The sequence below is a fragment of the Bos indicus genome, chromosome 15 (genome assembly GCF_029378745.1).
Source record: "Bos indicus isolate NIAB-ARS_2022 breed Sahiwal x Tharparkar chromosome 15, NIAB-ARS_B.indTharparkar_mat_pri_1.0, whole genome shotgun sequence".
Taxonomy (NCBI): Eukaryota; Metazoa; Chordata; class Mammalia; order Artiodactyla; family Bovidae; genus Bos; species Bos indicus.
This window is the reverse complement of record NC_091774.1, coordinates 55,798,835-55,825,639: the sequence shown is the minus strand read 5'-3', so window position 1 is coordinate 55,825,639 and position 26,805 is coordinate 55,798,835. Positions and strand designations below refer to the sequence as shown.

The following is a 26,805-nucleotide window of genomic DNA, read 5'->3' as shown; positions in this document are numbered from 1 at the left end:
CTTCTCCAAAGTGGAAGATTTTCCACAGGCAAGAAAAGTCATATGAATAACAAGTATTATTACAATAGTTATTGCAGCTACCACATTTTGCATGCCAGCCATGTACAGGCACAGAACTAGCCATTTTTTATATTAGGTTTAGGTTGAGTTACATGACACTGCCATTTATAGGTCAAAATCATCAGTTTTATATAGATTAAATACTTTATCATCCATTAATTTTGAATTCCAAGAAAGAAAATCTGTGCAGGTTAATTGCTTTTCTAGAGTTAATCCCCTGAATAATTATGTCAGGCAAATCTTACAGGTAATGGAACTTTTGTTTGGGGACATAAAGAGCTTTTGCCAAATTGGTACTGCTGTGAATGACAGCTGGAATATACTGCCTATTCATATTACTGAGTTTGTGCAAACAAATACTTAAAAGGTTTTTCCTTCAGACTTAATTTGAGGATTTGAGTTTTATTTTAAGTACCATTACCCATAGCATGGGCTTCCCAGGTGGGGTCAGTGGTAAAGAACCTGCCTGCCAAAGCAGGAGACATAAGAGACGCGGGTTCAATCCAGGGGTCGGGAAGATCCCCTGGAGGAGGGCACAGCAACCCATGCCAGTATTCTGGCATGGATATTCCGTGGACAGAGGAACCTGACGGGCTACAGTCCATAGTGTTGCAAAGAGTGGGACACGACTAAAGCTACTTATTAGAATGCACTCACACAATCACAGCACAATTTCTTCAAAAGCTATCATTAGCCCTGTGACTTCACTTCCAGCGAAGTAACTGGTTATACTCACTATTCTACTTAAAAAGAATCTTCATTCCACTAGAAGAGTATAAAGCAACCCCAAAATTATTCTAGTATCTTAAATCTGTCTATTTGGGTTGGAATTTCTATTCTTTGAAATATCTCTTTAACAGAATCTTTCCCGAAAAAGAACACTGTCCATAAACACACTGTCCATAAACTAATTTACTAAATTCAATCCAAATAATTAAAAAAATTTTTAAAGCAGATTAGTCTATTTCTTTTTCTTCTGGCAGCTATTTTTCATTTATTATATAATTTGTGTCTGTACAGTTTGAGTTCATATTTATGAGACATTACTAAAATAGCTTTTGATTATCTTCTAAGTAACTGTATGTAATCTAAAGTTTCAATTAGCACAAAAAGGCACTTTGTATCTTACACCATTAGCAGATGTGAAAGTTGATTTCTAACATTTAAATACTAACAAAAGTCTCAGTGAAACATTAAGGGGGGAAAAAAAGAAAAAACTACCTGAAGGTTTTGGAGGAGTGGAAAAAGAGAGAAATTAATACAAGAAGAATATGATGATCACACTTAGAAATCAAGGAATTTAAAGATGTTAATATATAAAAACCTACCAGCCCATTGCTTGTAGATGTGAGTCTTAGTTTTTCTTCAATTTCCTTTCCAATTTTCTGAACAGTTACCTGAGTCTGTTTAATTGCACACTGGGCTCTATGAAGCCTAGAAATAAAAGTTGCAGAAAAATTTAAGTGAGTTAACTATAAACTCAACCCAGAGCCACAGGCACAAATGGAACAAAATGAGAACAAAGCTTCCAGGATAAACAGAATAATGAACTCAAACTGATCATTTCACAATTCTCTAGCATATTTACAACAGGGAAATAACAGGGGTTACAGTATGTTCTAAAAACACCCTTTCTATGCCCACCTGACTGCCTGTGACGTATTGAGAGCTAAAATGAAGAACTCACGAGAATCTGAGAGACCTCAGAAAATAATCTGATTGAATCCTATCACTTTAAAGATAGGAAACTTGAGGCCCAGAGATATAACTGCATTAGTAAAGGCACTAAAAAAATATCACTGCTATGAAGGCTATTACTTACGGGTATCCAGAAAGAAAAAAAAAAAAAAAAATTAACGATAATTCCAAGAAGACTGAATTAAAGCAGCAGACCTTTTGAAACAAGGAGCACTGAAAAATTAAGAGCTATTTTTTTTGTTGTTTTAATTATGGGTTTGTGCTTTTCTTGGTATCTGTCTTCAAATATAGTTTATATATTTTGTGTACATGTACCTATTTAAAATGTTCAAATTTTCTTAATTCACAGATGATATGATTTTCATGTAGAAAATCATTAGGAATCCACAAAACAACTACAAGAACTAATAATGTCACAGACACAAGTTCAACAAACATTCAGTTATATTTCTGTATGTGGGTCAATAATTTCACAATTACAATCAAAATCACAACAGGTTTTGTTTGTCTGTGTTTCTTTTTGTAGAAATTAAGAAGCTGATACTACTAATTATACAGAAAAACAAAGAATCTAGAAGAGATAAACCAATCTTTAAATCTGCCAGATTTCAAGATTTCCTTTTATATAAAGCTACACAATTAAACAATATGGTACTAGTATAGGATCAAGGATGGGCTTCTCTGGTGGCTCAGACAGTAAAGAATCCGCCTGCAATGGAGGAGATCCCGGTTCAGTTGCTAGATTGGGAAGATCCCCTGGAGAAGGGAACAGTTACCCACTCCAGTATTCTTGGGCTTCCCTGGTGGCTCAGTTGGTACAGAATCTGCCTGTAGTGCAGAAGGCCTGTGTTCAACCCCTGGCTTGGAAAGATACCCTTCTCCAGGGCATCTTCCTACCCACTCCAGTATTCTGGCCTGGAGAATTCCATGGATAGAGGAGCCTGGCAGGCTACAGTCCATGGGGTCCCAAAGAATTGGACACGACTGAGCGATTTCACTATAAGGATCAAAAAATAGATCGATGGAACAGAATAAAGAGTATACAAACAGACCTATACATGTATGGTCAATTGGTTTTGGACAAAGGAACGTAGGGAGACTAATAGAAAAGGAAAACTTTGTAAACAAATGGTGCTGGAAACACTGGATAGGGAAAAAATGAATTTCATTCCCAACCTCACAGCAACACACACAAAAAATTAACTCAAGAATATCATAGTAAATATAAAAGCTAGAATCATAAACACTGTAGAAGAAAACAAAGGAGAAACTCCTGCAACCTTGGGAAAGGCAAAGATTTCTTAGAGAAGACACAAAAGCACTAACCATAAAATTAAAAATGAATAAATTCAGTTCAGTTCAATTCAGTCACTCAGTCGTGTCTGACTCTTTGTGACCCCATGAATCGCAGCACACCAGGCCTCCCTGTCCATCACCAACTCCCGGAGTTCACTGAGACTCACATCCATCGAGTCAGTGATGCCATCCAGCCATCTCATCCTCTGTTGTCCCCTTCTCCTCCTGCCCCCAGTCCCTCCCAGCATCAGAGTCTTTTCCAATGAGTTAACTCTTCGCATGAGGTGGCCAAAGTACTGGAGTTTCAGCTTTAGCATCATTCCTTCCAAAGAAATCCCAGGGTTGATCTCCTTCAGAATGGACTGGTTGGATCTCCTTGCAGTCCAAGGGACTCTCAAGAGTCTTCTCCAACACCACAGTTCAAAAGCATCAATTCTTTGGGGCTCAGCTTTCTTCACAGTCCAACTCTCACATCCATACATGACCACTGGAAAAACCATAGCCTTGACTAGACGGACCTTTGTTGGCAAAGTAATGTCTCTGCCTTTCAATATGCTATCTAGGTTGGTCATAAATTTTCTTCCAAGGAGTAAGCATCTTTTAATTTCATGGCTGCAGTCACCATCTGCAGTGATTCTGGAGCCCCCAAAAATAAAGTCTGACACTGTTTCCACTGTTTCCCATGAAGTGATGGGACCAGATGACATGATCTTCGTTTTCTGAATGTTGAGTTTTAAGCCAACTTTTTCACTCTCCTCTTTATATACTCCAGGCATAGTACTTTGTCGAATTGATGTTTTGTAAGTATTTTCTCCTAGTCCACGGACTGCTTTTATATTTTTTTAATGGCATCTTTAGATGAACAGAGTTTTTTTTTTTTTTTCCTTTGGCAATGCCTAATTTATTCATTTAATGAGTTAATGAATGAATAAATCAGGCATTGCCAAAAAAAACAAAACAAAACTCTGTTCATCTAAAGATGCCATTAAGAAATATAAAAGCAGTCCGTGGACTAGGAGAAAATACTTACAAAACATCAATTCGACAAAGTACTATGCCTGGAGTATATAAAGAACTCTTACATATTAGTAACAAAGAGACAACCTAATTAAAAATGGGCAAAAGAGTGGAACACTTCACAAAAGAAGATATAAAAGAGCCCGTGCTCTGCAAGAAGAGAAGCCACCGCAATGAGGAGCCTGTACATCACAACTAGAGAAAACTCACATGCACCAATGAAGACCCAGCACAACCAAAAATAAATTATGAAAACAGTAAGATATAAGACAATAAGCATAGGAAAATGTGCTCAAAATCTTAGTCATTATGGAAATTAAAATTAAAATTGTAATGCAATACCATTTCATACCTGACAGGATAACTGAAATTAAAATAACACCTAATGCTAGAAGGACGTGGGGCAAGTAGGACTTGCCTGCACTGGCGGTAAAACAGCGTCATCGCTTTGGAAAACTGTTTCTTATAAAGTTATACACACATCTAACCTGTGACCCAGTATTTCTACTCCTTACCATCTACTCAAGAAATATAAAAAGATATTCACAAGAAGATATTTATAAGAACGTTCACAGAAAACAACCCAAATGTCCATCAAACAAGAGAATTAATAAGCCAACTGTGGTATACTCATTTAATGAAATTCTACTCAGCGTTAAAAAGGAACACAACACTGATATACACAACGATATGAATGACCCTCAAAACATTAGGTTGAGTGAAAAAACTCAGCAACAAAAAAGTACATACTATATGATTCCATTTAAACAAAGTTCAAGAACAGGTAAAACCAAACCATGATGACAGAAATTAAGAGTGGCTGCTTGCCTGTGTCAGGCAGGACTGACTGGGAGAGACCAAGGGAATAAAGCAACTATCTGAAGTGATGGAAATGTTTCACCTCTTGGTTGAGGTGAGAGGTGCACAGGTACACACAGAATTTAAACTTAAGATCTTAGTATTTCACTTATTTCACTTCACTTTCACTAAGGAAGTTTTACTTCAGTTTTTTAAATGAATAAAACCGGTGAACTCTCCTAACATGAAAGTTACCCTATATAGGACGATGTTAATTTTTGTGAGGGAGCTGGTAACATCAATACCTCTCCCAACATTATTATTATGACACCTTGCACTAAAAAGAGTCAAGACATTATTTGCACTTTCAGAAACCGCCTGATAGTTAGTGAGGACTTCTCAGGTGATCTAAAAAGGAGCAACTCTTCTGAGATTGCTCATGAGATCAGTTCTTTTGCAACTTCCTCGAGACCCCAAAGGAATCCAATAGAGGAGACTATTCTCCATCCCACTGACTCTTGCTCTGTGTGTGCAGGTGTACACTCTCTTAAGAGCAATACTCTCCTATAAAGGTGACTAAAGAAATATGAAACCAAGGAAAGGCCCTTTGTGATGTGGCCCCAGCCTCATTTTCTGCTGTTCTTCCCTTGCACCCACAACTCTAACAACAATGAATGCCTAGCAACTCTCCAAACACATCATGCCACTTCTTCCTTCTGTACCTTTGAGTGAGCTGTTCTGCCTATAAGTTTCCCTCACTCTTAACAGACAAGTACACCCCTAAATCCACTAAGTGGCAGCTCAAGTATACATTCTCCTCCAAAGGCCTTCCCCAACTATCCCAGGCAGGCAGAGGTACTTCTTCCTATGGGGATCCACGACATCATACAGACACTAACACTAACGAAGATGATAGAACCATATTTTATGGCAGCTGTCTATTGCCTTTTCTATTTCTTTACTAGATCCTTCTGAGAAAAAGAAACAAACACATTTTTTCATTTACATTCCCAGTGCTTAGCACAGAATGTAGCACAAAACATTTTGCTGACTGAATGTCGACTAATGCCTGTATATAAAAGTACAGTCCCCAAATTTTGATTATTTTTATTGATATTGATATACTGATGCTGGGAAAGATTGAAGGCAAAGGAGAAGAGGGCAACAGAGGATGAGATGGTTAGATAGCACCACTGATTCAATGGACATGAATTTGAGCAAACTTCAGGAGACAGTGAAGGACAGGGAAGCCTGGCGTGCTGCAGTCCATGGGATCGCAAAATGTTGGACAGGACTTAGTGACTGAACAACAGTGGATATCAGTGAAAGAGTTAAAAGATTAAAGTGACAGTTCTCTATAACTTCAAAATATATTCAAAATAAAAATCATATAAATTAAAGACCATTCATTCTGGCAAGAAACAAGCAATTTCTACTAAAAATGTTATCAGAATTCTAATTTGATAGGCATTATCAACCCAGAGTAGAAATCAACAAAATAACCTGTTACTTTAAAAGGAGGGAAAATGCTGCCTAAAACTCACTAGTACTATGCAAACAACCTTGTCAAATGGTAAAGACTTTAAAAATAAAAATGATTCATGACCATAATTAATGTATGACTTCAACTATTTGGCTCTCACTGCCCCAGACGCTTTCTGATCTTACCTTAGGGGCTTAAAACACACAGACAGAGTCACATTTCCTCCAATCTTCAGTGTTATCCAAACAGACTTTCAGAGCCCCTGCTACATCAAGACGGAGCTAATAACATCCCCCCTTTCAAACTCAACAGAAGAATAAAAGTTTGACATGTTTTAGGCTTTCAAACATAATATGGGACATCCTGATTCCCCTGGGGGTGAAGAGCTGAAGACCTGACAAGAAAAGAAACAACTGCTTTACCTCCAAACCAACTGCTTTAGCCAGTTTCAAAGGAATGTCTCTTGATTTTGTGAACTGTAAAATGGTACTATATAGAAATATAAACCATCCAGTCATCTGGGTGATTAGTCAATACCAACATGAAGACTATCAAGCAGAGATAAAACTCATCACCACTGGTGCAGGGAGGAGGGGATCAAGTAGCTGCTTGACAGGTATTCTGGCTAGAGCAAATAGATACATGTTATCTCAATATGTTTTGAGATATTAGCAAAATTGAAAGTGTGCTAAAAATAATGTTTTGCAGCTAGATTTTGCTGTGAAAGTAAAGATACACAGAATAAAAGGTATTATGTCAAATAAATACTGAGCTCATACCTAGCAGATATTAACAATAATCTCAGCAAAGGAGAAGTGGGAAACAGTTTTTGTTTACTGCATTCAATTTTAAGATGTTGAGTGACAAATTAGAGCAACTAGAAAGTCAGTGAAGTATAGCTCCCTATGGCTTGCAGGGAGAGATGAAAAGGTAAAGACTACATGGGAAAAACAGGATTCTATTCAGAGAAATAGATATTTTATCAATAACGATTTTGTATTCCATATGAAGGAGCTTAGATTTTTATTTGGAAGGTATTAAGAAACTATTAAAAAGTTGTAAGCCAAGAAAGACTTAATTACATTTGTACTTTAGAAAGATCTTACCTTCTGTAACTAGGTTACTGGGATACAGAGAAACAGACTATAAACAGGAAGGCTAGTGTGAGGTTACTTTAATAGTCCTACCAAAAGTTCAGGCACTGTCCTAAACTAAAACAGGAACAGAAAGGATGTAGATGTGAAAAGTTAGAGAGAGATACAAAAAACGATGTCTGAAAACAAATTACCAACATGGAGAATGAAAGAGAGAAACTATCACCACAGATCCTATGGACATTTAAAAGGAATTAAAGGAAATTATGGACAATATGCCAATAAATTTAACAATTTAGATGAAACAGTTGTTTAAAAACCAAAAGTTTCCAAACCAAACTAATGAAACAGAAAACCTGAATAGCTGCTATCAGTTTAAAAAGCTAAATTTATCATTAAAAACCATCTCACATAGAAAACTACATTCCGATGGCTTCACTGATGAAATACTAGCCTTAATAAAAATCTTTCAAAGAAGAAGGAATGCTTCTGGATTTGTTTTAACAGGCCAGGATAACCTTGATACCAAAACATTACAAAAAAATTACAGACAATACAAAAATCATTAATAAAATTAGCAAATCAAATCTAGAAGTATATGAAAAAGATAATACATCTTGATCAAGTGGATTTATCTGAGGAATACAAGGTTGACTTGGTTGACTTAACATGTGAAAATCAATTATGACAGAATGAAAGACAAAAAGAAACCAATCATTATCTCAAAAGATGCTGCCCAAAGAGCATCTGATAAAATTCAATACCTAATGATTTAAAACAAAAAAACTCAACAAACTAAGGAAAAAGGAGAGCTTCCTCAATCTGATAAAGGGTTAATACAAAAAGTCTGCAGGTAATACCTGATTGAGTTCAGAAACAAGAAAAGATGTCTATTTTCATACTCTATTCAACACTGTACTCAAGACTCAAGCTGTTGTAATAAGCCAATATTAAAAAGTCATAAACAAAGGAAAGGAAGAAGCAAAAATATCTACTCACAGATGCTATATGATTGTGTACATAGAAAAAAATCTTAATCTACAATCAAACTAATAATAAACTTAGCAAGACTAAGACTAATAGACTTCCCTGGTGGTCCAGTGGTTGAGAATCCAACTTGAATGCAGGGGATGCAGGTTTGATCCTTGGTTGGCGCAACGAACACCTCACAGGAAGCAATGAAGATCTCACGTGGGCAACAATAATGCAATAAAGCCAAATACATTTTTAAAAAAATAAGCAAGATTGCAAGATTCCAGGTTAATACACACAAATTTACTGGTTCAGTTCAGTCGCTCAGTTGTGTCCAACTCTATTTTTACATAATTTCAACAAATAACTAGGAACAAACCTAATAAAAGATGTGACAAATCTGTACACTGAAAACTGGAAAATCCTGCTGAGAGAAATTAAAAAACACCTAAACAAATACATCCAAGTACTGTTTCAAGGATTGGAGGTTAAGAAGTCAAGGCTCCTGCATTGGCAGGCAGGTTCTTTACCACTGTGCCACTTGGGAAGCGCAGAGAAGAGTATGGAGATTTCTTAAAAAAATAAAGTTGTCATATGATCCACCAATCCCACTCCTGGGCATATAACCGAAGAAAACTCTAATTCAAAAAGATACATGCACCCCAGTGTTTTCAGCAGCACTATTTCACAGTCAAGACATGGAAAAACCTAAATATCCATCAGCAGATGAATGGATTAAGAAGACGTAATACATATATACAGTGGAATATTACTCAGCCATTAAAAAGAATGAATGCCATTTGCAGAAAAATGGATGGACCTAGAGATTATCATACTAAGTGAACTCAGAAAGACAAAGATAAATATCATATGCTATCACTTACATGTGTAATCTAAAAAGAATGATACACATGAACGTATTTACGAAGCAGAAAGAGTCTCGCAGACACAGGAACCAATTTATGGGCTACCAAAGGGAAAATGGGATAGGAGGGACAAATTTGGAATTTGAGATTGACAGATACACACTCTATATATAAAATAAACAATAACAACCTATTCTATACACAGGGTAAATAACTCAAATGTCCATCAACAAGATAACGCATAAGCAAACTGGTTTTTCACAGAAAAACCACTCACAGAGATAAAAAGGAACAAACGATTGACCTAGTTGTCTGACGAGGTTGTCTAACGAGGCCTTAAATAGTTGAGGAAAGAAGAGAAGCTGAAGGCAAAGGAGAAAAGGAAACTTATGCTGATTTGAACGCAGAGTTCCAAAGAACAGCAAAGAGAGATAAGAAAGTCTTCCTCAGCGATCAGTGCAAAGAAATATAGGAAAACAATAGAATGGGAAAGACTAGAGATCTCTTCAAGAAAATCAGATACCAAGGGAACATTTCATGCAAAGATGAGCACAATAAAGGACAGAAATGGTATGGACCTAACAGAAGCAGAAGATATTAAGAAGAGATGGCAAGAATACACAGAACTATACAAAAAAGATCTTCATGACTCAAATAATCACGATGGTGTGATCACTCACCTAGAGCCAGACATCCTGGAACGTGACATCAAGTGGGCCTTAGGAAGCATCACTACGAACAAAGCTAGTGGAGGTGATGGAATTCCAGCTGAGCTATTTCAAATCCTAAAAGAGGATGCTGTGAAAGTGCTGCACTGAATATGCCAGCAAATATGAAAAAATCAGCAGTGGCCAAAGGACAAGAAGAGATTAGATTTCATTCCAATCCCAAAGAAAGGCAATGCCAAAGAAAGTTCAAACTACCGCACATTGCACTCATCTCACACACTAGTAATGCTCAAAATTCTGCAAGACAGGCTTCAGCAATACATGAACCGTGAACTTCCAGATGTTCAAGCTGGATTTAGAAAAGGCAGAGGAATCAGAGATCAAATTGCCAACATCTACTGCATCACTGAAAAAGCAAGAGAGTTCCAGAAAAACATCTACTTCTGCTTTACTGACTAAGCCAAAGCCTTTGACTATGTGAATCACAACTGTGGAAAATTCTTAAAGAGAAGGGAATATCAGATCACCTTACCTGCTTCCTGAGAAATCTGTATTCAGGTCAAGAAGCAACAGTTAGAATTGGACATGGAACAATGGACTGGTTCCAAATCAGGAAAGGAGTATATCAAGGATATATACTGTCACTCTGCTTATTTAACTTATATGCAGAGTACATCATGTGAAATGCTGGACTGGATGAAGCACAAGCTGGAATCAAGATTGCCAGGAGAAAGATCAATAACCTCAGATATGCAGATGACACCACCCTTATGTCAGAAAGCAAAGAACTAAAGAGCCTCCTGATGAAAGTGAAAGAGGAGAGTTAAAAAGTTGGCTTAAAACTCAACATTCAGGAAACCGAGATCATGGCATCCAGTCCCATCACTTTACGGCAAATAGATGGGGAAACAATGGAAACAGTGAGAGACTTTATTTTTGGGGCTCCAAAATCACTGCAGACGCTTCAGCCATGAAGTTAAAAGATGCTTGCTCCTTGGAATAAAAGTTATGACCAACCTAGACAGAATATTCAAAAGCAGAGACATTACTTTACCAACAAAGGTCCATCTAGTCAAGGCTATGGTTTTTCCTGTAGTCATGTATGGATGTGAGAGTTGAACCATAAAGAAAGCTGAGTGCTGAAGATTATTGATGCTTTTGAACTGTGGTGTTGGAGAAGACTCTTGAGAGTCCCTTGGACTGCAAGGAAATCCAAACAGTCCATTCTAAAGGAAATCAGTCCTGAACATGCATTGGAAAGACTGATGTTGAAGCTGAAACTCCAATACTTTGGTCACCTGATGTGAAGAAGCAACTATTGGAAAAGACCCTGATGCTGGGAAAGATTGAAGGCGGAAGGAGAAGGGGATGACAGAGGATGAGATGGCTGGATGGCATCACCGACTCAATGGACATGAGTGTGAGTGAACTATGGGAGTTGGTGATGGACAGGGAAGCCTGGCATGCTGAAGTCCACGGGGTCACAAAGAGTTGGACTGAGTGACTGAAATGAGAACTGATCTATACAACAATATGGATAAATTGCAAAAGTATGCTGAACAAAAGTATACCATATGGTTCCATTTATAAGAAGTTCAAGAACAGGAAAAGCTAATAAATGAGGAGGCAATAAGAACAGTGACTCAGCCAGGGTTTGGGGCAAAGGTATAAGAATGACTGGCAAAGTGATATGAGGGAACTTTCCTGGAGAATGAAAAATATTCTATATCTTCACTGAATGATGACAATGCGGGTGTGTATATTTATCAAACTCATCACACTGTACATTTACATTCTCTTTATTTTATATAAATTATACTGCAAAAGAAAAAGAAGAAAACGATCAATGATGTATGGCTTGCGGAACCAGGAAAAGGGTGGTAGTATTTATTGAAAGGGAGGATGGGGGATGAGCAATTTGAGAGTAAAGTTCTACTTTCAGTTTGAGGCGCCTGCGTAACATCTGAGAAGAGGTGTTGAATATGGGTTGAATGTAAGGATCTGGAGCTTAGGAGACAGATCTTGGCTGGAGATAAAAATATGGCAATCATTAACACACAGATGGTTATTAATGCTATGAAAGTAATGACATCATTCTGTAAGACTGTGAGAATGAGAGAGAACAGAGCCTAGAACAGAATTCCGAGGAACATCAATTTTTAAGGGATTAGAAATAAAGAAATAGAAGCTGCAAAAAATTCTGGCCCACAATTCCAGAGCAGAAGGACAGCTGGGAGAGTTGGTGTTACAGCAGTCAAAGAAACAGACTGTCTCCAGGAGGCAATAATCACTGTCATAAAGTCAAGTAACCTGAGACCTAGACAGTATCTACAGATTTAGCAACAAGAACTTGATTAAAGCCATTTCAAATCTGTTCACCTCGCTCTATGCCTACTGCCCTCATCATCTTCTACCTAATGAATAGATTCCTAAATGGTTCTAAAATTCAACTCTTGCTCTTCTCAATTCCAATCTCAACTTGTACCAAAAGTAACCCTGCTCATCATTTGATCAGTACTAATTGTTGCTTAGGGGCTTCCCAGGTGGCACAGTGGTGAAGAAGCCACCTGTCAATGCAGGAGATACAAGAGACATGGCCCTGATCCCTGGGTCAGGAAGATCCCCTGGAATAGGAAATGGTAAATCACTCCAGTATTCCTGCCTAGAAAATTTCATGGGCAGAAGGAGCCTGGTGGGCTACAGTCCACGGGGATGCAAAGAGTGGACACAAATGAGCAACTGAACACACACACACACACGCACACACACACACAAACTGTAGTTTATCTGCCCAGCCTGTAGAATGTCTGCCTCACAGAGCTATATCCACAGTCTGATATCTCCACATCACTATGCATCTTGTAACATGTTGACAATCTTTCTAGATCAGGAAACAGAATATAAAGACTAAAGACTGTCCCAACCAGCAAAACAGTCCAATACTCCAGGTTTCTCTTCTCACAGGCTAAGAGAGATAGTAACAAAGTTCTCTGTTTATTGCAATTACAGAAGCTCTAATGCTGCTGCTACTGCTGCTAAGTCACTTCAGTCGTGTCCGACTCTGTGCGACCCCATAGAGGGCAGCCCACCCAGCTCCCCCGTCCCCAGGATTCTCCAGGCAAGAACACCAGAGTGGGTTGCCATTTCCTTTTCCAGTGCATGAAAGTGAAAAGTGAAAGTGAAGTCGCTCAGTTGTGTCCAACTCTTAGCGACCCCATGGACTACAGCCCACCAGGCTCCCCCGTCCATGGGATTTTCCAGGCAAGAGTATTGGAGTGGGGTGCCATTGCCTTCTCCGACAGAAGCTCTAATACATGTCTGTAATTAAACTCCCTTGGAGACAACTATAGAAACATTACAATCTATAACAAAAACTTGCAGTTTAAAAGATTCAGTTCAGTTCAGTTCAGTCGCTCAGTCGTGTCCAACTCTTTGCGACCCCATGAATCGCAGCACGCCAGGCCTCCCTGTCCATCACCAACTCCCGGAGTTCACTCAGACTCACGTCCATTGAGTCGGTGATGCCATCCAGCCATCTCATCTTCTGTCGTCCCCTTCTCCTCCTGCCCCCAATCCCTCCCAGCATCAGAGTCTAGTGCTGTATAATACAGCTAGGCTTAACCACTTTACCTTTCTTCATCTCTGATAGACATGAAATGTTTTACTCCAGGATCTAAATTATAGCTAGTTTTAACAGTTATGGCTTGTCATATATATATAACATATAATATAATATATATATAATAATATATATTATAGTTATATATATATATATAACTATATATAGTTCCTTTATGTATACATCTAAAGGTAATGAACATATATGAACTTCTAGTTATGTTTATATTACCTTCCATCAATGATAAAAGGATTTTTTTGAAGGATTTTGACTTAAAAGGCTATGACTATAATTTTTTCCAGAGTAAATTTTCAACATTTTTTTTTAGAATTCTAGTCAAATAAATCTGGATACAACTGTCATGAATCACCACAATGCTCCAAACTTCTAACCTAAAAAAAACCACAAAATTAAACATAGTATTGTCTTAAGCTACCAAATTTATTGTAATTTATTACCCATCAATAGAAAATCGGTACTCTCTTCCAACCAAATCTTGTCTACCCAGCTTTCAAGGTCAGCTCAAATGTCATTTCTTCATTATTTCATTTACAGAGCACATTATCACATTAGTCAAGATAATACCTGTACTTAATACATCTTTAGCCTAATCCTTTGTCTGATAAGACTCAACCCATATTTTAATTTATTCATTCATCCTCTCTTCACACTGAGCACCTTCCATGTTGCTAACACTGAGTCTGGTGTTGAGATTTAAGTCACTGGAGTCTGTCAGTTCAGAAACAGACTATTTATTCACATATTCTGGAGAAGGCAATGGCACCCCACTCCAGTACTCCTTTGCCTGGAGAGTCCCATGGATGGAGGAGCCTGGCAGGCTTCAGTCCATGGGGTCGCTAAGAGTTGGACACGACTGAGCAACTTTGCTTTCACTTTTCACTTTTGTGCACTGGAGAAGGAAATAGCAACCCACTTCAGTGTTCTTGCCTGGAGAATCGCAGGGACGGGGGAGCCTGGTGGGCTGCCATCTGTGGGGTTGCACAGAGCTGGACACGACTGAAGTGACTTAGCAGCAGCAGCAATATTCACATGTTCAGTCAACAAACACTTAGGTGCCTAAATGTGAGCCCATGCCCTGTGTCAGGTAATGGAAGTACACAGATCAGAGATACACCTTATATTCATAATGCACAAACTCTGGAGAAATGGGTATGTAAAAAATTATAATAGTGTGGTACTATGGTAGAGATATGTACAGAGTGACAGCTGAGCTAAAAGGAGAGGCATCTGTTTTAGGGCTTGTGTCGAGTAGAAGTAAAGGTCTCAGTTCAGTCGCTCAGTCGTGTCTGACTCTTTGTGACCCCAAGAACCACAGCATGCCAGGCCTCCCTGTCCATCACCAACTCCCGATCCACCCAAACCCATGCCCATTGAGTCGGTGATGCCATCCAACCATCTCATCCTCTGTCGTCCCCTTCTCCTCCTGCCCTCAATCTTTCCTAGCATCAGGGTCTTTTCAAATGAGTCAACTCTTCGCACCAGGTGGCCAGAGTATTGGAGTTTCAGCTTTAACATCAGTCCTTCCAATGAACACCCAGGACTGATCTCCTTTGGATGGACTGGTTGGATCTCCTTGCAGTCCAAGGGACTCTCAAGAGTCTTCTCCAACACCACAGTTCTTCTTTTAAGAAGAAGTAAAAACTACGCTGGTATTAAAAATAGGAGTAGAATTAGCTAGGTGGAAAAAAAGAAAGATATTCCGGATAAAAGGAAAAGCAAATACAAAAACAGAAAAAAAGGCTGCATAACATTTTCAACAACTGCAGGTACCTTTAGCAAGGCTAGAGCACAGGGCTGTATGGGAGAGGATGGCAAGAGACGAGGGTTTAAAGGTAGACAGAGGTTAGATTATGAAGGCTTGGCAGATCAGGCTAAGGAGTTTTATTCCCAAGCCACGGGATAAAGTTTAAAGTGGGAGACCTGATCAAATAGATGTTTTAAACTTAAGACTACTTTGGGCTGGGAGGTCCCCGGTGGTCCAATGGTTATGACTCTGTGCTCCCACTGCCCTGGGAAACTAAGATTCCACAAACCAAGCAGTGGGGGAGGGGGAGGCGGGGGAAACCACTTGGGCTGCAGTGTGAGAAGACCCCGGTACTGCCTAGTACAAAACGACGCGGAAATTCCTTTCTAGAAGAGGAAGAATTCAGGGAGAAGCCCAGAAATAGATACTATTTGATAAGGCTACCCCTCATCTCAGCTGCTGTCCTCCTTAATAACCCTGGGAGCATGGCTCTATCTACAATTCATATTATGCTGTGATCATCTGTTTACCGCCTTTCTCCAGCACTGGATTCCACACTCCTGGAAAACCTAGACCCACACCTTACTAGTGTCTGTGCTCTTGAGCTTCCCCGCCGTGCTGACACAGACCGCCACTGTGCAGCTTTCCCTCCATCCCTCAGGAGTAGGGAGGCGCCTATCTCACCCTTTCTCTTAAACTTTCAAAGCACAGCAAATGATATATAACAGATGGCTATTTGAAGATTTCTTATGGTTCTGTTTTCCTCGGATTCTATGAAATATTCGTTGACTGATATTTACTCATGTTTTCTTATAAGTGTATCAATCATAAATTCCTGAAGAACTGCCTTGAGAACTTTTATTATTATTATTATTATTATTATTGCACTCCGCAGTTTGTGGGATCTTTGTCCCAGATCAGAGCTAGAACCCACGTCCCCTACAGTAGAATTGTGGAGTCTTAACTACTGGACCTTCAGAGAAATCCTGAAAACATTTATTTAAAGTTTACAAATCATGTAAGATTAGAGTACAAATTTCTGATTTCAAAAGCCCTCTAACAGAGTGATTTCTCTAAAGGAACATAGCAATTCAGATGTGTCTGCCTGAAACAAAGCAGAGAAGATCTAGCACTTCTCATTCTAGACACTATAATATGTGTCTAGTAAGAGAGCCTGACTTTTTCCAGCAATCACATTCCATTGATCATTAACACTGACTTGACTGCTGATTAAAGGTTCAATGTCTTTTTCACTCAGACTGTGTCCATATGTCAAGTCTTCCTCTTCTTGTACAATTTGTTTGGGAACTTAATTTATCGCAATTAAATTCCAACTTGAAATTAAAGCTGGGCTGAATATAATCTACCTTCCATTCCCCAGAGATCATTTTATATACTGATTCTGTTATACAAAATAATCACCATCTCTACAGGTGCCACATTATCACTGTATTAGCTAACTTTTTTCATTCTGCATAAGTTTCTATCAGATCAGATCAGATCAGTCGCTCAGTCGTGTCCTACTCTTTGCGACCCCATGAATCGCAGCATGCCAGGCCTCCCTGTCCATCACCAACTCCCGGAGTTCACTCAGACTCACGTCCATCGAGTCAGTGATGCCATCCAGCCATCTCATCCTCCGTCGTCCCCTTCTCCTCCTGCCCCCAATCCCTCCCAGCATCTTAGTTTAAATGCTCAGATCATGATGTCCTACAGGGCAGAACTATGTCTCTGTTGTTTGCCATTATACCCCCAGCATATTGCAATTTCCAACCTGTTCAGTTCAGTTGCTCAGTCGAGTATGACTCTTTGCAGCCCCAGGGACTGCAGCACGCCAGGCTTCCCTGTCTATCACCAACTCCTGGAGCTTGCTGAAACTCATGTCCATCAAAGGAGTCAGTGATGCCATCCAACACCTTATACCCTTCTGTCATACCCTTCTCTTCTTGCCTCCAATCTTTCCCAGCATCAGGTTCTTTTCCAATGAGTCAGTTCTTTGCATCAGGTGGCCAAAATACTGGAGCTTCAGCTTTAGCATCAGTCCTTCCAATGAACATTCAGGACTGATTTCCTTTAGGATGGACTGGTTGGATCTCCATGCCATCCAAGGGACACTCAAGAGTCTTCTCCAACACCACAGCTCAAAAGCGTCAATTCTTCAGCACTCAGCTTTCTTTATAGTCCAATTCTCACATTCACACAGGACTACTGGAAAAGCCACAGCTTTGACTAGATGGGCCTCTGTCGGCAAAGTAATGTCCCTGCTTTTTAAAATGCTGACTAGGTTGGTCATAGCTTTCTTCCAAGGAGCAAGCATCTTTTAATTTCATGGCTGCAGTCACCACCTGCAGTGATTTTGGAGCCCCCAAAATAAAGTCTCACTCTTTGCATTGTTTCCCCATCTATTTGCCATGAAGTGATGTGAATGGATGCCATGATTTTCATTTTTTGAAAGCTGAGTTTTAAGCCAGCTTTTTCAATCTTATCAAGAGGCTCTTTAGTTCCTCTTTGCTTTCTGCCGTAAGGGTAGTATCATCTGCATATCTGATGTTATTGATATTTCTCCCTGCAATCCTAATTCCAGCTTGTGCTTCCTCCAGTCGGCATTTTGTGTGATATACTCTGCATGTAAGTTAATAAGCAAGGTGACTACATACAGCCTTGATGTACTCCTTTCCCAATTTGGAGCCAGTCTGTTGCTCCAGGTCCGGTTCTAACTGTTGTTTCTTGACCTGCATACAGATTTCTCAGGAGGCAAATAAGGTAGTCTGGTATTCCCAACTCTTTAAGAATTTTCCACAGTTAGTTGTGGTCCACACAGTCAAAGGCTTTGACATAGTTAATTATGCAGAAGTAGATGTTTTTCTGGAATTCTCTTGTTTTTTTCTATGACTCAACAGATGTTGGCAATTTGATCTCTGGTTTCTCTGCCTTTTCTAAATCCAGCTTGAACATCTGGAAGTTCTCAGTTCACGTACTGTTGATGCCTAGCTTGCAGAATTTTGAGCATTACTTTGCTAGCATATGAGATGAGTGCAACTGTGCAGTAGTTTGAACACTCTTTGGCACTTCTTTTCTTTGGGACTGGAATGAAAACTGACCTTTTCCAGTCCTGTGGCCACTGCTGAGTTTTCCAAATTTGCTGCATACTGAGTGCAGCACTTTCACAGCATCATCTTTTAGGATTTGAAATAGTTCAGCTGGAATTCCATTACCTCTACTAGCTTTGTAGTGATGCTTCCTAAAGCCCACTTCACTTCACATTTCAGGATGTTTGGCTCTAGGTGAGTGATCACACCATCATGGTTATCTTTTCTGCATGGTTCTTCCGTGTATTCTTGGCACCTCTTCTTAGTATCATCTGTTTCTGTTAGGTCCATACCATTTCTGTCCTTTATTGAGCCCATCTTTGCATGAAATATTCCCTGCTACTGCTGCTGCTGTGACTTCAGTCGTGTCTGACTCTGTGCGACCCCATAGACGGCAGCCCACCAGGCTCCCCCGTCCCTGGGACTCTCCAGGCAAGAACACTGGAGTGGGTTGCCATTTCCTTCTCCAATGCATGAAAGTGAAAAGTGAAAGGGAAGTCACTCAGTCATGTCCGACTCTTCACAAACCCATGGACTGCAGCCTACCAGGCTCCTCAGTCCATGGGATTTTCCAGGCAAGAGTACTGGAGCGGGGTGCCATTGCCTTCTCCTAGGTATCTCTAATTTTCTTGAAGAGATCTCTAGTCTTTCCCATTCTATTGGTGGATCGTATGTTTTCCTCTATTTATTTGCACTGATCACTTAGAAAGGCTTTCTCATCTCTCATTGCTATTCTTTGGAACTCTGTATTCAGATGGATATACCTTTCCTTTTCTCCTGTGCCTTTCACTTCTTTTCTCAGCTCTTTGTAAGGACTCCTCAGACAATCACTTGACGTTTTTGCGTTTCTTTCTCTTGGGGATGGTTTTGATCACTGCCTCCTGTACAACGTCACGAACCTCCATCCATAGTTCTATTACAAAAGTCAGAGTTAAATTGAAGAAAGTAGGGAAAACCACTAGACCATTCAGGCATTATCTAAATCAAATCCCTTATGATTATACAGTGGAAGTGACAAATAGATTCAAGGGATTAGATCTGATAGACAGAGTGCCTGAAGAACTGTGGACAGAGGTTTGTTTCCAACCTGTAGTACTCAATAAATACACAGTGAGTAAATAGCTGAATGAATGAACATGTTGAACAAGACTAGATAAAAACAGAGGGCTTCCCTGATGACTCAGACTAAAAAATCCACCAGCAACATGGGAGAGCTGTGTTTGATCCCTGGTTGAGCAGATCCCCAAGAGGAAGGCATGGCAACCCACGCCAGTATTCTTGCCTGGAGAATCCCCACGGACAGAGGAGCTTGGCTAGAGTCTGTGGGGTGGCAAAGAGTCGGACACAACTGTGAGACTAAGCACAGTGCAGATTAAAACAGAGCCCTACACTATGCCATTAGAAATTTCCCTCTAGGTTGATAAGTCATTAAGCAGTTACAAATCTTCCTATCTTTACTATCATCTAGCTTATCCTTCTTATTTCTCCCTGAGTTTTTAATACATAGCTTGCCAAAGACACTACTAGAGTTATTATCTGGATCTACAAATCTACTTACCCTTTCAAACTGGACACATTAGTCTGAGTTAACTTTCTGGGGAAAGGCTCATTAAAGGGAAGGGATTTAAGCTTCAATCTGAAGGAAGGGTAGGTATGAATTTGACAACTGTATGTAAGAGAACAGTATTGGGAATAGCTTTTCAAAGTCATTAAGGGAGCAGAGAGCACTGCATGTGAAAAACAGGAATAGGTAGTGTGCTAAAGCAAAGGGCACATGAAGGCAACATTACTGAATCTGGGAAGGTTGATCAGAGCCAAACTGCTGTGGACTTTGAACACCTGAGAAATCTTCTGTATCTTCATAGCACCTACAGCAGTCTTGGACACATGGGAATCACTAAAATACTTGTTGATGGGTTTACTAAATATGATAGCTTCCCTAAAGACCAGAGGTCTATAAGCTTGCTTCTACATTCCTCCGTCTAGAAGGAATATATGCATATAGTTGAGAAGAATACACACAGTCTCCTTGCAATGGCATTAAATAAGACAGAACACTACTGCTACTTATGAAATCAACATACCCTCATGGAAAAGTAAATGGCAGCATCGTGGGTGGGAAAGTCCTATTGAAAGACAGTAGGTGGTGTGAAAGCATGTGATAATGACTATGTCAGGTCTAACCAAGATGTGTCCTCAAAAACTAACAAGCAGCACTAATGAAGTCAAAGTTACAGAACAATAATCAACTCTGTGAATTTCCAATTTACATCTCGAAAACTCACTTCAGGGAAGAACAACCACAGTTGGCCTAAAAGCAGGCTAAATCATTCCCAGATTTTTTTCATAATACCATCCATGTGCTAAAATGTAAGTTTAATTTAAAATATATTCATTGTACAATAGACATATTTGAAGAAGTACATAAAAAGCACTTCAAAATTAGAAACAAGAAAGAGGGCAAACTAGGATGCAGGCAAGGCTTTAAAACTTAAAAGTGATACTATATATGACTTCATGCCAGTAAACTAAAAAAGAAGTAAATGGTTTTCTAGAAAACTATTAATTACCAAGTTGTCACAAGAGATTAAAAATCTGGATAGATTAATAACCATGAAGAAATCAGAAAGGTAACCAAAGAGTAATACCTTGTGGAGCCAGAGAGACCATGGGCCCTAATGGTTCTATATGTGAGAACTACCACCTAAATCTAAATTACATAAATTGCCTCACATCATGAGAAAATACAGAGCTTCTCTATTCACTTTAGGCTAGTTTAACCTTTACCAGTTTTGATTTGAACAGGAACAGCACACATAAAAATAAAACTAACTGTCTGCCTCAATTATAAAAAACTATAAAGAATAAAATATTAGTGTCAATAAATACATCATAAGCAACTAAAATTTGTCCCAGGATAATACAGATGCTTTAACATCCTTAAGGCTGGGTAATTCATTACATTAATAGAACAAAGGAAAACAAGAAACACTAAACTTGTTCCTGAGAAAAATCCTTAGTTATACTAGACATAGAAACTTTCTTATTTGATAAAAGGAATTATCAGAAAACTCCAACTTATAATCAATGGTGAAATGTCAGAATATCAAGGAAGCCCTCTGTGGCAAACTGAATTTTCCATATATGACCACAATAATATCTCCCATCCTGCAATGGAGTCTTCATATTTCCCCACCAAGAGGTAGAATCTATTTCTCTGCTCCTTGAATCTGGGCAGGCTCTGTGACTGCTTTAACAAACAGAATATGGCAGGAATGACCCTGAGCTACCGCTACCTTTAGGCATAACCCTTAATTTCTACTTCCCCTCTCTAAACACTCACTCTGGGACAAACCAAATTCCATGTAAGAAATCTGACTACCCTGAGAATGCCATATGTGAGGAAGCTGCACATGCACAGAAGTACTTGGAGGAAAAGAGAGATGGTTGGCCAGTCTCCACTGTTCCAGCCATCCCAGCTGAGACACCAAATATGTCAGTGAAGAAGCATCCATTACATCCAGCCCAGATGAATCTTCAGACGACCCCAGCCACAGCTGCCATCTCATTACAACTTCTTGAAAGGTCTCCAGGGAAAACAACCAAGCTAAGCTTAAAGGCATCCCACAGAACTGTAAGGATCTGAGGATAATAAATTATTGTTTTCAACTGTTAAGTTTGGGAATGTCTTGCTATGTGATAACAGAATACTCACTGTGGAGGGCTTAGCCAATGTAATAAGGTACAAAAAGCAAGACAAATACACTTAGAAAATAAGAGACAAAACTGTCACCATTTACAAAGGATATTATAACTTACATAATACACCCTAGAGAGTCAAGACAAACTATTAGTATAGAAGACTTCAGTAAAGTAACTGGATGCAAAATCAGCATGCCTAATCCAGAATGTTTTTAATTTAAACAGCTTCTCCATTAACTTTGTGTGATATGCTGAATAGACCAATTATCTCAATTGGTGGAATCACTGTACCAGTGCAGTATTAAATATAACTGCCTTACCACAATTGTACTGTTTGGCTTTGCTTTTGGCTTATGGACATAGATTGTATCTTTAATCCTGGTCAACCTGCTTATAAATTTAAATGCCTGAATGCATGAAAGATGGGCCAAGAAGAATGTATTTGAAGTAGTATATATTCATTCCAAAAATACTGTCTAAATCTCATCACTCTCGGGCCTCATTAAAAATAAGCCACTGCCTCGAGACAGCCTATGCCACCAAATTAACATTTCTGAGTGTGAATTTCACTATCCTGCACTCTATATACAAGATGTCCCTTCCATTCCAGGAGACTCTTCCTGCTATATAAACATCCCTTCATCCTTATTACACGCTCTTATACCACTCTATAGACCCTCAAAATTCTTCCAGTCCAAGAGCTTTCTTTATTTCTTTCCTGAAGACTTCAGGGATATCACATTGGCTTCTCCTTTTTCTAAATCTATACTGTATTATGAATAAAACTGTAATATTGTTTGCTATGAAAAATTTATAATGACTCACTCATGAGTGTATAGGTTAGGCATGATGACTCCTGTCAGTTATATTAGCTTATCATAAAGCAATCATTGCTGCTGCTTCTTAACAGACAATGTAAACTTACAGTATTGATATATACAATACAGAGTTGTAAATTTATTATCTTTTCCATATTATTTTCTTAAGGACGCTTTTCTCTAGCTTACTTTACTGTAAGAATACAGAATATAATACATATAACATCCTAAATATGTGTTAATTGACTGTTATCTTACTGGTAAGGCTTCCCAGCCAACATTAGGTTACCAGTAGTTAAGTTTTGGGGAAACCAAAAGTTATAGGCGAATTCTTAACTGCATGAGGTTAGCATCCCTAACCCCTGCACTGTATAAGGGTCAACTGTAACTAGGAAATCTCACTGTCAACTAAGGTCATGTGTATGGTCAAAGGACCATGATAATGTTAGTATTCAGAGCTATTTTAGAGGTCTTTTAATTCAGTGCTCTCATTTTAAATATGTAAATGGAACCCCAGTTCACTAAAGACATTTGCCAAAATCGCAAAATCACATCAGTCAGAAACCAGGAACTGAAGTTCAAATTCCTAACTTCCAATTCACTTTTCCACTCTGTACCACACTGCCTTGTTATCCTCTTTGTCACATCTGCATGCTATATTTATACTTACACAAATGGTCTCATTACTAGTATTAGAAAGTAAAAATCCAAAATGTTTTCCTGCAATCCTCTATTGCTAATACATAAGATTAACTTTGCTCATTTGGGTTTTTAGTACAGTATTTCAGAATCAGCTTAAAAAATTTCTCCATTTGGCCTACTATCTGAAGAAAATGAGCAAATACAGAATTCCTTATAAATTGGCAGTTTTGTTGCAGCTTTAACTGGACACAAATCAAAATTACTGCCGTGTCTCCAAAGACATGCTCCAACTAGCACACTACTATTTAAAACTCTGCAAGTCTGTTCCAAAAAAGGAAACCAATACAAGTCTCTTTTTTCACCCCTTTTCTTCCCATTGGATCACCAGTTCATTACTAGTCTCACACATTTACAAATGTCTCCAAAGAATACTGATGCTTGGAAAGACAGGCCAGGAGGATAAGGGGAGGACAGAGGATGAGATGGTTGGATGACATCACTGACTCGATGGACATGAGTTTGAGCAAGCTCCAGAGTTGGTGATGGACAGGGAAGCCTGTCATGCTGCAGTCCACAGGGTCGCAAAGAGTCAGATAAGACTGTGCGACTGAACTGAAGCAAAAAATCATCAACAGTATTGTAAAGAGACTTTACAATATTGTAGTCTTTAGTCCATAAGTTCATGCAGCCTCCTGAGTTCTACACAGTACGTATGCATGTATGTATGCACATATGCATGTGTGTGTGTATATATACACACACACATATATATGTTTTGGCGCTAGTGGTAAAGAATCCGCCTCCCAGTGCAGGAGATACAAGAAACGCAGCTTGAATCCCTGGGTCTGGAAGATCCCCTGAAGCAGGAAATGGCATCCCACTCTAGTATTCCTGCCTGGAAAATTACATGGACAGAGGACCCTGATGGGCTATCGTCCACTGGGCCAAAAAGAATCAGACATGACTGAGCAATTAACACACATACACACACACACACACACACACACACACACACAGTGTGTAGGGATTCATATACGGATGCATTACTACAGTGAGAAGGAAATTCAACTGGAAGCTAAATGATCTGATTCTCTCTCAGTTCTACCAATTTAAGAGCTATGATTCGGAGGATACTACACAATCACTCTATTCATCTCTAAATTCTGAGTTCTCTATGGAAAGGGATCAGATTATATTAATCTTTTTAACTTCCACTCTGCTGTCCCTGGTCCATAGGAGGCTTTCCGTAAGTTTGGCTCAATTCAAATTTGAATGGGAAAAAAGAGAAACAAAGAAAATGATATAGTGGTAGCAAGGTAGGATCCACACCTTGTATTAAAGTGGAGTATAAAGTCCTTTTTTTACCCTGAAGTTATTACTAAAATGGTCTTCAGGACATCAAAATCCTTGGGAACAGCCTAACTTATACTTTAGGCCAAGAAAGAGTAACAAAGACTAGATTTACTCTCCTATCTAAAACTACTAAAATAAAAACTAAAACACATGTGAAACAGTGGTCTTTTCATTGCTCATCAGGTAACAAAGGACAGTGATACCTGAGAAATATAAAGTGAGCCCTGTGATTGCCCCCAACTCACTGCCTAGAGGAACAGATGAAAGCACAGGGAGGGAGATCCCAACAGAGTACAGAGATCTCCCTGAGTTAAAGAGAAAGCTGAAAGTCCAGAGGAAACCACACATGCTGGAGCTCTCAGCCCATAGTACTGGAGAAGACAGAGCCCAAAGAGAAAATTCCAGAACTCCAAAATCTGTAGAATATTTAAGTATTTAGCTGTGTACAAATCCAGTGAATCATCTGAGGAAACTTCTCAAGACCAAGGAGGGGGAAAGTGTCACCTAGACATTTCTAGAAAGGACTAGAAAAAAAGCAAGCAGAGACTGCAGAGGGCCAGGAATGGTGCCTATTCCTTCTAGAAATGATATGGCCCATAATCCATGGGCCATTTAATAAAGTATTGGGAATAGTATGTGGATAAAATCAACCCTAGACTAAATGCCTTACAACACTAACTTAAAAACAAGACCTGAATGGACGAAAGCTTTTCCAAGTAACATAACTGTATCTCTGAATAAACCTCAAGAATATTACAGGACTACAAAAATACCCCACAAACAAGTAGGCAAATTTACAATGTCTGCCAACCTATCCAAAATTACCATACATGCAAAGAAGAAAACAGAATCCAAAATAAGTAGCAGTATCAATCAATCGATCAAAATTGGTACAGAATTAACACTGATGATACAGTTAGTACAAGGCCACTGAAACACTTATTGCAATTATAATTCACATGTTCAAAAACTAGATAGAAAAGATTGAACATGTTACAGACATGGAAAAAATTTTAAAGACCCAAACTGAACTTCTAGAGAAGAAAACTTTATGATGTTTGAAAAGGAAAAAAAAAAAAATAGTGGATAAAGAAACTAGACATTAGAGAAGAACAGCTAAATGTCTATGGACATTTGAATAGGAAATATTCAAAATGAGAAAGAAATAAGACTAAAACAAAAAGAAAACAAAGCATCAATGAATGGTGGGACAATTTCACAAGACCCTATATATATATATATATATAAATTGTAGTTCAAGAAGGAGAAAACAATAAAGAGACAGAAAAAAATATTTGAAAAATTAATGCCTGAAAAATTTCCAAATCAGATGAATATTCAGTTCAGTTCAGTTCAGTCACTCAGTCGTGTCCGACTCTTTGCGACCCCATGAATTGCAGCACGCAAGGCCTCCCTGTCCATCACCAATTCCCGGAATTCATTCAAATTCATGTCCATTGAGTCGGTGATGCCATCCAGCCATCTCATCCTCTGTCATCCCCTTCTCCTCCTGCCCCCAATCCCTCCCAGCATCAGGGTTTTTTCCAATGAGTCAACTCTTTGCATGAGGTGGCCAAAGTACTGGAGTTTCAGCTTCATCATCAGTCCTTCCAATGAACACCCAGGACTGATCTCCTTTAGGATGGACTGGTTGGATCTCCTTGCAATCCAAGGGACTCTCAAGAGTCTTCTCCAACACCACAGTTCAAAAACATCAATTCTTTGGCGCTCAGCTTTCTTCACAGTCCAACTCTCACATCCATACATGACCACTGGAAAAACTATAGCCTTGACTAGATGGACCTTTGTTGGCAAAGTAGTATCTCTGCTTTTCAATATACTATCTAGGTTGGTCATAACTTTTC

The 26,805-nt window shown here is 39.0% G+C and overlaps 1 protein-coding gene across 3 annotated transcripts in view; it reads right to left on the bottom strand.

Moving 5' to 3' along the window:
• Nucleotides 1-26,805, bottom strand: part of UVRAG (UV radiation resistance associated) — a 328,846-nt gene that overhangs the window by 183,632 nt on the left and 118,409 nt on the right. For all 3 annotated transcript variants that reach the window (XM_070803925.1, XM_019975249.2, XM_070803924.1), the window contains one exon: nt 1,389-1,494. In XM_070803925.1, coding sequence (XP_070660026.1) covers nt 1,389-1,494 — 106 coding nt within the window. The remainder of the gene's footprint in view (nt 1-1,388; nt 1,495-26,805) is intronic.